This window comes from Falco biarmicus, chromosome 7, assembly GCF_023638135.1.
Source record: "Falco biarmicus isolate bFalBia1 chromosome 7, bFalBia1.pri, whole genome shotgun sequence".
In the NCBI taxonomy this organism is placed as follows: domain Eukaryota; kingdom Metazoa; phylum Chordata; class Aves; order Falconiformes; family Falconidae; genus Falco; species Falco biarmicus.
In genome coordinates, this window is record NC_079294.1 from 21,609,227 (window position 1) to 21,624,245 (window position 15,019).

At 44.2% G+C, this 15,019-nt stretch overlaps 1 protein-coding gene across 5 annotated transcripts in view; it reads left to right on the plus strand.

The window, feature by feature from the left end:
* Window positions 1-15,019, plus strand: part of SMOC1 (SPARC related modular calcium binding 1) — a 134,431-nt gene that overhangs the window by 103,942 nt on the left and 15,470 nt on the right. For all 5 annotated transcript variants that reach the window (XM_056347093.1, XM_056347094.1, XM_056347096.1 and 2 more), the window contains exons 8-10: window positions 4,335-4,527; window positions 5,424-5,506; window positions 9,043-9,148. In XM_056347093.1, the coding sequence (XP_056203068.1) occupies window positions 4,335-4,527; window positions 5,424-5,506; window positions 9,043-9,148 (382 nt within the window). The remainder of the gene's footprint in view (window positions 1-4,334; window positions 4,528-5,423; window positions 5,507-9,042; window positions 9,149-15,019) is intronic.

A 15,019-nucleotide genomic window follows, 5' to 3' on the forward strand; every position in this document is an offset into this window, starting at 1 on the left:
GATTCCCTCCTTTGTGTGTGTATGCATTCCCTGTCGGTTTTTTTTTTTTTTTTTTTCCTGTCATTGGATTTGCTGTAATCTAGATTTGCTGTCTCCCGAAGGTTTCACTCCCCAGCAACAGTGAATTAACAAGTTTTACTCAGCTTCTTTGCTGATGGTTGTCTTAAGTCAAAACAGAGATGGCAGAAAACAGGGGAATGTGACAGTGCCTTTAAGAGAGGAAAAAAGGGTGTAATATTATGGTTGGTCCTAGGAGGGCTGTTTGTGTCCCACTGACTTGGTGCCTTAAATGTTCTTCTCTCTCTAAATGTTTAATACAGGGAAAGAAGGAAGATTTTTTTCTTTATCTTTCTGTGCCTGCAACCCCCATTAACTCAAACAGGGAATATGCTTTTAAGTACCTTGCACATATAATAAATATATGCTTCTTTCTTAGATGACAGCTTAATTTCATAGCTGGCATTAAACCTTCTAGCTTGGCTATAGGATTTCACTATCCTCCATAAACCTGGCCTTGGCAACAACAGCAAAGTTTCCAGTAAGCAGTCTGACTGGAACAGGCTGACTTCAGTGTCCTGGAGCTGGGATAGCATTTGATGGTCCCTTCATTACCCATGAGACCATCTTTCAGGGTGACAGTGTATGCAGTTCATGCCAAGTCCGGTACTAGGGGAGCCGATGGTATGAATTTCCCAGCTGATTTTTCTGGCTGTTGAAATACACCCCAACTGTTAACATTCACATTTATTTTTTTAAGGGAATTAAGTGCTGTTAGAGTGGTAGCCTGGAGGGGAGAGCCTTTCTGGGGGCTAGTGCTAGTCAATATGCTCTGCTTAGTAGCCAGATGTTGCTGAAGGAACTTTCCACAAGGCAGTTGTGAGAGCCTCCCCTTAGTTTCAATGTGTTTGCTGTTCTGATCCCCTCTAGCTCAGGGAAGGTATGTATGGTGGATCCAGAAAGGGTTCAGAGAAAGAACTGGGGCAGGTGAGACTCTTCAGCATGTAGGAGAGACAAAGCAGGAGTCTGTAAAGCTGTGAGAGGCAGGGAGGGAGATGGCTAACTGTTCACTGTTTCATCCTCCAGAACAACTAGGGTCAGCAAACAAAACTAGTTGGAGCCAGGTTTAGATTAAACCAAAAGATGTGCTTTGTTCCACATGCAACACGTAGTCAAGCCACAGAAGTAGCTGCAGGATGTTGTAATCAATAAAAGTTTATGAGGGGAGACATGGCAAACTGATGGAAGAGAAAAAACATTGCTACTCGCTAAATGCAGACTTCATGTTTGTGTCCACAAATTTCTGATCCGCAACTGGTTGAGACATGAAATACATGGGGGAAAGAAGTACATGCTTCTCGTTCCTCTGTTCTCTAAGCTGCTGCTTCTGGCCACAGCTGGAGGTGACCCAGACAAGTTGGGCCTTTGGTTTGCCCCAGTATGTCTGTTTTATGTTCTTCAGGATGTAATGGGATAGATGAGACTTCCATAGTGGCTACTTCTAGATGTATGCTAGAAATGAGAAAAATCTGATCTCCCTGCTCTTTCAGTTGTACTGCTGTCGTTGCTAATGGTGGGCCACTAAATACCGGTGTCAATAGCAGATTTTGCATCATTGCATCTGTTTGATATCAACGGAACAAAACCTGTAAGATTGGTTTCACTCAGCCATTAAACACCCTTCAAACAGGAGTGACTACCAATTAGTTCTGTATTCTGGTAGTAAATGCTGTAACTATTCGAGTCTCACAAATTTCTGTTAATATGTGCAAAGTATGTTTTGCCATTTTTTATAGCACAGTACAAATGTGTAAGTATGTACGTTTATTCTGTGTAATTGCATACCTAACTGCAGATGTATGTAAAATAAGATATTAAGTCATTGAAATACGTTTATTCTTTTTCTCCTTCTTGATTTCAATAAAGTCACATATTTTTTTGTTCTGACACACAAAAAAAATACCACTTCATTTTTTTCAGAGTAATTTTTAGTGCTAGTTTTGCAAGACTCAAAGGACTTGAGAGATCTTGGCACTCAGGAAGCTTTGGGGGTTTAGATAGAAAAATTCCTGGAATGTAGTTGTCTTCAGCAGAAGGGGTTTTTTCTTTTGCTTATTATATACAATGATGGTAGGGAATTCTGCCCCTGTTCTTGCTTCCCCAAGCTGCATGAAGGATCCTCCTCACCTGAGGGCCAAGGTGTGAATTGCTGTCAGCAGATGGCGGTTAACTGGGGGCCCCTCATGATGTAAGTGGTTTGTTAAGGAGCCTGCAGGCCCCTGGCTCAATGACTTCTCTGTCCACATACAGCTTGGGAACGGTCACAGGGCCGTTTTTTTAAATGTGAAATCTGTCAGCAAAGTGAAGTCAGCTTAAATATCAGCTGAGGCTTGAGCTCCCTTTCAGTTTTTGTTGACTTTATCCCCTCCTGCTCCTTCCTGATCAAGTTTCTCCCTGCTTGAGTCAGACTTGCCGACACTTAAAAGTTTTTATTCTGTGTGTTGGCTGTGTGGGTTTGTGTGTGGCAAATTCAGGTGCCATTCATATTCCCAACCTCAACAGCAATCTGAAATGCTGAAGAGAGACAGACCATTATGGGGCTATGGGGCTCTTTAGCTGCTACAGTTCAATTAGAAACCAGTAAAAGTGCTTCTGGTACCCAAAGCATGCTGTACTTGGGTGACACTGTGCAGACCTACTGGAGTTCTTTTGTGCTGTACCTGCTGCTACCAAGCTGAGGAATTCTAGCTGTCAATCAGCACCCCTTCTGTTCCCCAAACACGGAACAAAAATTACTCTCTGTAGCAGAATTTATCACCAAAATGTAAGATGTAACTGATGGGGTACAGGCAGGCAGGCAGGCAAAATACACAGAAACAGTGAGCGTGTGTTAGTTGTGTGCTGAGCCTGTCCTGAGGGCAGGATGCTGTGGTCATGCTGTGTCTGCTGGCTGACTGTGCAAACATCTGCAGGTTTGGGATGAACCTGTGGTGTCATTGCCTGTCAGTGCTAAAGCATTTTATGTATTGAAAGCTTGAGGGGATTCTTGGCCATGGCAAGGAATTTCAGATGTTGTGGCTTATTTATAAAAAGAAAAGAAAAACCACAGTAAACTGCAAAGGAAAGGAAACCTAGGCAAGGAGAGAACAACTGTTTCTGCTTCTGTTTTTTGTCACTCTCCCAAGGATAAAATTTAGGAGTTATATTGTTGTCTTTTTTTACCCTACACTTAGACATGTTTTAAGTCCTGTGCTGAGCTGCCTTGACTGCTTTCTGTCCTACATGCACAGGTTTGGTTTTTTTCTATGTAATACCTTCAGTAGTTTCCAAAATTGAAATAATTTTCCTACTCCTCAAAGGGTCAGAATGTTTGGAGACTTGTAATAGAGAACTGTTGAGCCAAATACATCTTAATGTCCTGTGGGTACTCTGTGCATCTCTTCCCCCTTTAATGGCTGGTCCATGTAAGAGGCAGCGGGTCAGCACCCATCTGCAGGCAGTGGTTGAAGAGGCAGTGTTAGGGCCAAAGGTGCCAGGCTGGCTGCAGAAGCCACTTCTGGGCTTCTTTCTGTTCTTTGGTGTGTGCCACCTGTGTACACTGTTCTCTGGTTGATGACATCTTGAGAAATAACCTTTTCTGTGTAATAAGCTATTAAGGGACAGGGTCCTACCTACCCTGCAGTGGGGAGCACTGTTGGGTGCCCTCTGTTTTCCAGGTGAGGACAACAGAGTGTGCTAGAGAAGTGAAGGCAGTGAGGGTAGAATGGGATATCTCATTCTGTTGCCTGCAGGTGTGTGCAAGGTGCTGTCTGCACTGCATAAGGGTGTTAAAACATAACCTTCTGCTCCTCTTGTGATCGTGTCAGAGAGATGCTATTGAGAGGGAGGAGTGCCTTGCTGTCTGGAGAAAGAGACGGTGGGACAGGGCAGGGTGTTTGCCTCCTTTGTTTAACTGGAAAATACAAGTCATAATTTAGGGTCTCTCAGTATGGGAAAACATGATCTGGGAAATGCTTACCCCATGGCTGCAGTAATAGTGAATTATTGTTATCTGATAGTTCTGTTCCAAAACCCAGATGAATGGGAACAGTTTTTCCTGCTGCTCCTGGCTTGCTGGGCACTTGGCAGTCAATGTCTATAATCCATTGTAGGAGGAAGCTCTCAACCTGGAAGTCCCTGAGTCCCTAGGGATGTAGACGTGCTGGTGTTTGCTGAAAAGGAAACAGACACAAAGTTCTCCTCATGTGAAGGATACCCATATCCTGCTGAGCTGAGGAAGGTGATCTTGATTTGACTTCTTTTTCTCCACCCTTTCCAACCTCCTTCCCATCTTCCAGAGAAAGTTCACTCCTGTGACCAGGAAAGGCAGAGCGCCCTGGAGGAGGCCAGGCAGAACCCCCGTGAAGGCATCGTCATCCCCGAGTGCGCTCCTGGAGGGCTCTACAAACCAGTGCAATGCCACCAATCGACTGGGTACTGCTGGTGTGTCCTGGTGGACACAGGACGCCCCCTGCCTGGTACTTCCACTCGGTAAGAGCTGTAGGCCTGGTGAGATACCTGCCTGGAGAAGATGAGATATAAAAAAATTCTGTTGCTGTATCAGATAAGTTCTTACTTCTAGAGCAGTCAGCTCTGTACTGCCTTCCTTTGAGCTAGCAATGCCTTATGTGATGTTCCCTATTGTATGTTACTACGCAGGTCCCTCTATGTAGGGGTTGATGCCTAGTGACTACTGCCCTTACTTTCCCCTGTGTTAAGTATTCATGCAAAATAACCTGGTTTTTCTCTGGCTTGCAGCTTTTGGGTGGCAGCAGGAACCAGGGCTTTGTTTCAGGAATACAGATCAGGGGCATAAGCAGTGAAAAGACAAGTAGCTTTGTTGCATTATCCTCTGCTTTATACTACCATGCTGTAGCCACTTGGATCCTGACCAGTATGGACATAGAAGACTGTTTGGATGTGTGGTGTTAGATTTTAAGCCAGTGATAGATTTTTCTTTAAGTTCCTCTGTAACTTAAAACTACCTGGGGAATCTTTTCTCACTTGGGGTTTGGAAACAAATTGTAGGTTCTAAAAACAGGCCAGTAGGAGTTGGGACCTAAACTCTGCTAGATACAGTGGTTCTGCAGAGCATGGACAGCTTTGAAAAAATGCTCAGCATGTGCCCACAAGAGCTGGAAGAGAGCCTTGTGCTGTTTGTGGGTTTGGGCTGGTAGCTAGTACTAGACTTCAGAGTACGCTCTTCTATCTCCCTCCACTTCTGTTGCTGACTGTCCATAAGCAGATAGATGCTTGAGAATAATATTTCCTCTGCAGGTTTATTGGTTTCCCCTGCAGTAAGCAGATAAGACATGACCCTTTAGCAACCACCTGATGACACTAAAGCTGTATCACATAGTTTAGCATCTGCTGTTCTCCTTTTTCAGCTATGAGACCCCAGTGTGTGAAAGCGATGCCAGATCGAAGAGCACAGAGATTGATGATCCATTCAAGGACAGAGAACTTCCAGGTCAGAGAGGAACAAGATCCTGTCTCTGCCTTCTTCCCTTGTCTCAACTTGGGACTCTTAAGAGGCCGAGAATATTGTTGAGGAGATGGGGGATTTCCCTCACCGTGCATGTTTTATCGTGGGTTTTATTCTGTGTTATTTTGGATCACCTCCAGTTTCAGCAGTGAACTGGAAAAGGCTGGGAGTGTCCTGGGGGCCAGTTTATTGCCTGTTTGCCCTTTGGAAACATGTCTGGGATCAGAATTTTCAGGAAAGAAACCTGGATGCCTGTAGGTTCCCTGGGGGAAGAATGGGCTCAGCGTTAAAAGTTCTTCAAAGCCTGGCCAGGACAGGATCCTTTCCATTTAGTAGGGCTTTTGAGCAGCTTGGTGCTCCCCGAGCAGTGAAAGAAGACACAGCTGTAATTGTCAAGTGCACCAGATGGCTCCTTGACACTGCATGGACCAGGCAGAGTGGCGTTCCTGATGAACTAAGGTCCCTTAACTAATGCTGGCTCCTCAGCTGGACTTTATCCCTCATTTTCTGCCTGGGACCTGCTTTATCTCCCATTGCTGCTTGGTTTATATTCTGCTTTCCCTTCTTAACAGAGTGAAAAGCCATAATTTACTGTTTGCCTACTTTGCTTCTGCCAGGAAGATATGCTGGGCATAGGTGTCTGTGCAGCTGTTAAAAATGCTATCCTACCTGCCTGGGAGCTGTTTTTTCCTTCCCGCTGCCTTTCTAAAGAGCAGAGTGAGGGGCCTTCACTTTAGAGGTCAACCATTGCTCTCCTGGGTAGGGGCTGACTGCTGGAAAACAGAAGCTACAGTGGGTCCGTCTCTACCTTGAGGGAGTGGTAGAGATGGAGAAGTCTGTAGAAAGAGCTGGTAGCTCTGGATCTACTCCATTTTCTCCTGGCCCTTTCTAGGGCTAGCATAAAGTGAATTGTCCCTGAGCAGGTTAGCAAAATAAATGAGATTTGTTCCAGGTTTGCCTTCTGTGTCTCATAACTCTCCTCCTGCCAGCTTCTGATGTTGGGCCCCGTAGCTTTCTGCTTAGCAACTCTGCCCTCAGCAGAGCTCTACTCTGCGTAGCTCCTTATTTTCACAAGTCACATAGAAATTTCCTATCTGCCTCCCTTTCACATTTGAATGAAATTGGCCAATTGGTTCAAGTATTACTTTGGGGGGTAGAGGGAGGGAAACCAGCTAAATGATTGCATTAAGGCTCATTTCTGTAGGAAATCACGCTAAAATAGAATAATCTTACTTCCTTTCTTTCCATCCCCTTCTCCTCTTCCTTTACTGCCTCTCCCTGTACTTCATGCCTGCCTCTGCAGAACTCCTCTGTGAAAACCCTTTGCTCTTGGGTTTTTTCTTTGAGACTCTCTTTCTGATCTCAGGATGATAGAATGGTTTTGTTTCCCTTCTCCTTTCCCTTCTGCACTGCAGCTGGACAAGGGGATGAGAACTGCTTGATGCAGAATAGGACACATGATGCTCTGTAGCATAGTGGCCTGCTCCTAGCATCATAATCCAGGAGAGTTCCCCTCTCAGCTCAAGCCACATTTGTGTGCCTGAGTAAACTTTCATCTCTGTGCTTGGCTGCATTGGCTAGCATAATGGTTCCTGTCACTGAAGATATCCTTGTCTATGGAGAGACTTTATCCTGGTTTACCTGCCATGGTAGGTGCTGTGCTGCATGATCTTTTGGTGCAGACTTGAGGTTAGTCTGATTAGCTACTCTTGTATGCAGAAATTCACTGGTGAGCCAGAACTGCAGGGGGTGAGAGAGGATTTTATTTTTTCTGCTCTTCTTAGCACAACTGAATTTTAAGAAAAAAACCCTGCTTTAACTTGAGACTGATCATTTGCACTCAGTTCTGTAAGGGGGACCCCATATGTTATTCCTCTTCTAGAGGTTTGCCCATTCTGTGCTGAAGGCAGTATGCTTCTTGGCTGGTGTGAAGAGACCCTGGCAGAGGCTGAGGTGGGGGAGACATAAGTCCAGATCCTTGCACACCTACACATACCCTCGTCACAAACTGTGTCATGGCTGTGGCCAGAAGAAAGAAAGAAGGAAGGAAAGTGTTGCTTGCACATAGCAAATGGCAAGCTGCTAATTCCTGCAGACGGTGAGATGCTGAGGCCCCAGGGACATGACTTCTAGCAAATGGTTTTTCAACCTTCTCATTACTGCAACAAAAAGCTCCTTTAAGTGAGTGGTCTACTCTGGCTGCCATAGCAGCTTACCCGTTACAATGCTGACATTTTCTGGACCATGTGCCAAACGAGTGCTGAGGGGTGTGCGTGTGTGTAATGCACATAATATGGAGACAGGCAAGGGACTCTTGGTTAGCTATTGCAGAGAACAGAGCCTGTAGTACTCCAAAGGAGGGAGTTTTGTCAGATCAATTTGCAAGCTTCTTTCAGCCATCAAGGGATTACAGTAAGTTTCTGGTGCTCTGTTTGGGCTACACGTGCTTCCCTGGTTGTCTGAGAAAAGCAGGAAGTGTTGACACTGCTATATGCTCCTGGGGGAGGCTTTCTGATGTCTGCTGCCTTAATCAGCTGATTAATTGGTTGTACATGGTGGTTTGGGGCAAGAGAAGACGTGAGGGATGTAGTGATGGCTTCTCTATCACGTCAAGAGAAGACAATAGGATGTGAGATGATGGGTTGAAGTTAAGTATGCTCATTCTGTGGTACGCTAGAGCCTACAGGATTAATATGGTAGTAAATGAAGCATGATTTTTCTCCTTTAAGAAGCAAGGAAACAGCATAGATTACCTCATAATGGTGAGGAGATGGAGAATTTCGTCTCAGCTGTGTCATAACAGGCTGGCACCGTTAAGGACAGGAGGCTCTGTCAGTCTGTGGTTATGATGGTGGCAAACTAGACAGCCTCAGCACTAAGTAATGGAAATGGTTACCAAGCTCATCCTCAGCCCGCTTTGGCCTGCTTAAGGCAGCAGTGACTGAGGGTGATTACCACGGGTTGACTTAGACTGACGTATTTCCCGTGCAGTGTGATCATGCAAAGAGCTGAATTATTGTGGTAGCTGCTGGCAGGCAATGCTCTCCGTGCCTGAAGAGGAGAGTGCAAGCAGCAGTCCTCGCTTTGACCCATGCTTTGGGAAGCTTTAAACTGTCAGTTAGGACCTCAGAATAGCCACATTTGCAGAGGAAGATGACCCAGGAGGTAATGAGCTGTTTTGTAAACTTCTCTGCAAGTGTCACCATGGGAACTCCTGTCTACAGGGCACTTCCAGCACATCCCTGTGGTTATGCTGATGGAGAACTGGGAGAGGTCATAAAGCTAACCACACGGTATTCCTGCCAGATATTGTTGGTGATCCTGTTTGTGCCTGGACAAAAGCTGCAGGACAAACTGCCACACAGAGAAGCCTACTGAGGGATTCTTCTGCCTTTCCTTAGGGACTGTGATGATGGCTGCCATGTAACAAACAAAGGAGGTTCTGGCTGATCCTTGCTGAACTGGGGTGGCAGACCAATCCTATGTGTACTTGCACTAAACCTGGTCTTTTCTTTCTGCAGGCTGCCCAGAAGGGAAGAAAGCTGAATTTATTACCAGCTTACTTGATGCTCTGACTACAGACATGGTACAGGCTATTAACTCAGCAGCACCTACTGGGGCTGGGAGGTGAGTCCAGAAAGCACTCAGGCTGAATGCTGCCAAGGTGGCTGCAGAGCTGGAGTGCTCCTGAGGTGGGGCAGCAGGGAAAAGCGTTGCTCTGGGCTGATTTGGGTTCCTCTGGGTTGCTGGAAGAGGAGCTGAAGCTGCATCTTCAGAAGCTGCTCTGTCCTGTCATCCTAGCCTTGCCTCCCTCCTGCCCCTCCTCCCTGGCAGCTGCTGCGCCATAAAGGTTAGTATAGCCCATTTGAAGTGTGAAATGAGAGCTCAGTGGGAGGAAGTGGCTTGTTCTTTTGTCCCCTGGTGCATTAAAAGACCTAATAAAATGCAAATGGATTGAAGGAGACCGTGTGGCCTAGTGGCTACCACAGGGAGTGAAGAATGCAAACCCGAATTCTTGGCAGTACTAGCGCTGTGGTTTTGCTGTGGGGCTGCAGCCAGCCTGCCGAGGAGGAGAGGAGCAGTTTTTCACGGCCCTCCCCTCTGACCAGCTGCCTGTTCATCCCTCTTGGAAAGAGCAGCAGGTCAGGACTGTTGGAAGAGGTGGGCAGAAGTTTGTGTTTCTGGGGGACTGGAGCAAAGCTGAGGTCTTGTCTCCCCCTTCTGCTTGATAACAGCAAATCCCCTTTAGCACTGCAGCTGCAATGCTGGACAGGCAGGACAGGCCATTGAGAACAGACTGTGATGGGTTTAGAAGAAGCGCTGTATTGCCTTTGCTAGTCGAGGCTTCTATGGTTCTGGATTCCCCCGACTATAAAAGGAGTCAGTGCTAGTTTAGCACACAGGGGTGCCACAATGACTAATGTGCTCATGTTCATAGAGGTGCAGAGATGAAGGAGGTGCCTCTGTGCATGTGTTACTTCCATAGGTATTGCTCCAATATGAGAGTAATGCTGATCTCCTGCTTTCCTCTTTCAAAACGTAGAAGAAAGCAGTGCCATCTTTAACTACTCATGGCAAAAAACTTTCTGGGTGGCACCTCTGTGCCCCTTGGTTTCAGTATGGATTGCTTGTGAACCCATATGGTTTTAACTTTACATTTGGATCTGACAAATCAGGCCAGCGGCTGAGTGCCTGCACGCTGAATATTCTGTAACCCATCAAATTAGCAGTATATGCCTAGCATGTCTGTATTCATATAAACAGGATGAAAAACGCCCCAAGGATGGGAAATACATCGTTCTCTCCCAGCCATAAGCATTCCAATGTCAATTCTATCTAATTTGCATGGTTCGAATGCAATGGGTAGGGGTGGCAGGAAGCCCTGAAGAGTATTTGATATTTATTTGGCATCTTTGGCACTGGGACTGAAACCCAGCCAATGTAATCATCACTCTTAAAATAAAGCTTAATATAAACCAATGTTGTAGAGACCAGAGATGTATGCCCCCACTGCACTTCTATAAACCAGCAGGCTTGCTTCCTAATGTTCCCCAAGCTTTGTGTATTTCTCAGCTTTCAATAGATGCCTTTCTAGTAGAAGTTTTCACTGGCCAGCTCTTCACACAGTCGTCATGATGATTTATTTTCAGCTCCAGTGTCGGCAGCCCAGTTGCAAGGGGAAAAAGAAATCTTTTAGCAGGCTGTCCTTTGTAAGGTGAAAGACTGCTACCACCCAAATACTCTGTCTGCCCAGAGCCACGATTAAATTCAGGAAACTGCTCTGGCATAAACTTCCATGTGCATCAGCTAGACTAAGCACATACCCCCAAAACCAGGCATCAAGCTTTTCCATCCCACCATGCCATGATGGGACCATTTATTTTTGGGGGGGAAAAAAAAGAAGGCATTTTAAGGAGTTTCTGGTACTTACATAAAAATGTAATCAGTACAGCTTTCATTTCGTAAGAGTTTGCAGGGCAGCTGTCTCTGCAATGAGTCCTGCTTTCCAAGTTTCTCAAGGGGAGGAATGTCCTCAGTCCTCTCTTCAGGAATATCTGAAACTGTCTGGGTGACCTAACTTGACTTTGGCACTGAAAATGAAAGCTCTTTTCCAAGACAAAGGAATATTTTACCTACAGGGTTAATCATAGGGCTAATTGATTTCCAACCTCAACAACTAACAAAATACTGGATTTATGACAGTGCTTATCCTTGTATCTCCCTGGCCCAGGTTTGCTGAGAAGGTCAGATTGAATAGGAAAGCTAGAGATCTGGCTATCTGATTTTTCTTAATGTCAGTCATGTCAGTTTTAATGTCTTAATGTCAGTTTTCTTATTTGGGAGACAAGCTTCACTTACTGCAGGCTCTTCTCCATCTTTGCCATAACGATGGCAGAAGGGATTCTCTATTTAAATACGCAATGGTTCCCTCTGTAGCCTCTTCCTGTTCTTTACAGTGTTCAGTATTTCATCCTCCCTGGCCTTTTTTAGAATTTAAACAAATGCATCCAACGATCCAAGGTAAATCGTTAACATACCACCAGCAAAGCTTATGCCTGTTGCAGGGGGCAGGCCAGGCAAACAGCAAGCCATGTCACTTGGCCCCGTATATTGTCTCATGTATTTTAATCGACAGGAGAAGCAGCAAGCAGGAGTTCTAGGGAAGGGGGGGGATGTATGCTTGTTTCTCCATGGCAGCAGAGAGATGGTACTGGCATACAATGTCCTTTATTATAAATATTAAAATACAGGACCAAACACAGAGAAGAGCCTTTCTAAGGTGCCGAGGACTGAAAAAGCCTAACAATGGGAGTCTTAAGGAGCTCAGCCTTCCTTACGGTATTAAAAGAACCAAAAAAAAAAAGGTTGAAAGATGATTTTGTCTAATCTGAGTATCTCCACAGGGACAAAAGCTCTGCAGGCTCTTTAGTGTAGCAGGGAAGAACATGATTAGCTGAATATAAACAAACTAGTGATCAAAATTTCTTTAAAGCAAGGGTAATTCTAAGGCAGAATGAAGTCATGAGGGAGGTGGCAGATTCCCTCCCTCTAAGGCTTTCATCTTAGGCCTGATGCCTTTCAGAAAGGCTTGCTTTAGTCAAACCTGAGTTACGGTCCTAAGAGTAATTTGATTCACATTCTGTCAGTATGGTATATAGGAAATCAGATTAGATTACCCTGCTGCCTTCAGTCTGAATCTGGATATGCAAGTGAAAACTTTTTGCATTTGCTGTGTGTCTTCATTTTCAAGATTTTACCTATTTATGCTGCAAAACTATCTGTGGCTTTGCAATTGATGTCAAGATTAGCTTTTTTTTTTTTTTTTTTTTTTTTTTTTGCGTGGGGGGGAAGGAGCATGAGGAGAAATGATAAAGATCTGCATTTAAAATACTACATAGAGCTATGCTAAATTGCACACTTTATACTTGGCACACACAGAAACAATCTAGTAGCAGCAAAGTGAGGCTGTACAACTTGGATTGCTGCAGGCCATGTAAGTAAAACCTGATAAGACTTTTCTTTTTTTATTGGGCATGCTTAAAACAACCTTGTAATCCCTTATAGGTCTTGTCTCGTTTAAGCAAGTTCAAAGCTATTGACTTTAATTGAGTTACTCTTGCTTTACAATAATGTAAATGAGATGAGAACTTCCCTTCCTCGTGGCCCTGGTTTATATTACAGCAAAATAACCAAGTAGACTTCATTTAGACTTTTGAAACAGAAAATCTCTGGTAAAATTCATTCTTAATTTTAAGTTTATGTAATAACTCCAAGGCACATCTTGTTACTGTATGTTTTCAAAGTAATTAAGAGAGAGCTTGTAGGAAATTGCTTTATTAAACCAGTGTTTGGTATCCTTTTTGAAAAAAGTTGAGAATGTTCATGTATAAATCCTGTATAATAGGAGCAGCACTTTTTAAATTTTAGACTTCACTTTAGTGCTTTTTAGTCCACTTTCTAATTTGGACATATTCATATCACACAGGGCCTAAACCAAAATAGACCAAAGGGGATCCTGGCCTGTGTTTCCCTGATCCAAGAAAATCTCTTTGGTCCCTGCCAATTCCAAAATGAATTTTAGTTTCCAAAATGTGTGCACTATGGCTTGTAATGTTATCGGCAAAAGTATTACTGCCCGATGGAATTTAGGGTTAAAAGGGCAGCTTACAACAGCCACCCTTATCATGTAACACAGCAGCTGTGTCCTTCATTTTAAGTTGCCAATTATTCCCCATGTAATAGCCCTAAAAAGTACTTCAGAAGATTGCCCCCGAGGTTCCCTTTCATGCTCTAGTTGAGCAGTTTGAAGCAGGCAAGCACAGCTCAGCACATCTCCAGGGTGTTCTGAAGCCAAGCCATGTTTTAATAAAGATTGACACTTCCAAACAGTTCAGGGAAGTTTATGCCCAACTCCTGTTGCATTTCAATTGAAGTTGGATACCAACTTCTCTTTGTGCTCCTATGGAAATTCTAGCCTAATTAACCATACGGGAGAGTTCATGTAAGAGGAGGATTTTTGAACAGTCAATGAGGAGTGAAGTGGGGTGATTTTTAAACCTTCTAAATTATTTATCCCACAATCTTCAGAAAAGTTGTGTTCAGAATACTGTTTCATATGCAACTTATCCAGAGGAGAAGAAGAAACTGGATCTGTAATGGGAACCTAAGTTTCAACTGTAGAGGAATTATGCATTCCCTGTAATGAATTTGGAGTCTGTAGTACCCTTTGGTTTAGTCTGAGCACAGCTTAGGTTTTCTGCTGACTTCTTGATTCTTTGGCTGCAGGAAAGGGAGAATAATAAAACAAATACAGGATCCTTTTGCAATTCCGTTAGATTAATCCTCTTTGATTCAAGCCATGTTCCACCATTACAGCCTTTAAAATAGACAACTGCAAATAACAGCGAAAGGAAAGTAAGAAGTGGAAGCAGAGCAAGAACAATTGTGAATTTTACCTCAGTTTGTTAAACTCGTCGCTTTCCACCACTCCCTGTAGCCACCTTGGTGGACATCATCAATGCTGTCATGGGTGTTGACTGTCACAGGGCCAGTCCTGTCATTTCTTCAGCTTTGCTCTCATCCATTCATTCGTCAACAGCACCAAGCAAGGTATATACATCGTTGCAAAATATTTTTCAAGTCATAGAAACTTACAACTTTAACTCCTGTAGACATCCTGACCACAAACATACCTTGTGTGTTAGAGGTGGAAGCTGGACTCATTTTTTTTTTTTCTACACTGTTGCTTCTGCTAGCAGCTTCTTGTCCATCGGTGTGCTTTTATCCTGGAATAGCTCCCTCTGCTTTATAGTCTCTGTTTGCAGTCCAGTTAGGTGATGTTAGGCTGGTCTTGCTCCCATGCTTCTGCCTTAGCTGCTATTGTTACTGCATAATGTTTGTATTACAAAAGAATGAGTTTTCCACAGGTCTTCAAACAGGTGGTCACCTGCTGGGTACTTCAGAGATTGCAGTCTTGCTTTCTGTCAAAGCAGTATTTTGTATTAGGATTTTCTGTCACTGGAACAGTACTGTGGGTCCATGCAGCCTGTGCAGTGGAATGCAACTGTTCAGGGAGCAAAGGATCAGCTTTGGTAGGAAGGGACTTCAGTTCACTTAGTAAAATTTAGTGAGGCATATTACACTTTGACAGCAGAGTTCTATGGACCGTAATGTGATTGCACACTGTACATGGTTCTGTATGTGAGTAATGTCTGACATTTTGCTGCTTTTGTATACTTTACCCTATATACCTCCCCTTCTTCCCTGCTTCTTCCCACTGAGTTAACGCCTCCTTTCTTGCAAGGGGCCTCAAGGGCTGGAGAGCATTACAGACTGCATGCAGAGTGCATATTCAAGCTGTCTATTGATATTTTGGCATATTTTTCTCTCTGTGCTCCAGAATTCAGTGCAGCTGCAAAAGTGCATTTCTATGATTTTTCATAGCCTATTTGCTTTCTGCTTGTACCCCAGTTGCACCAGATGATGTGAAGGTGTTCT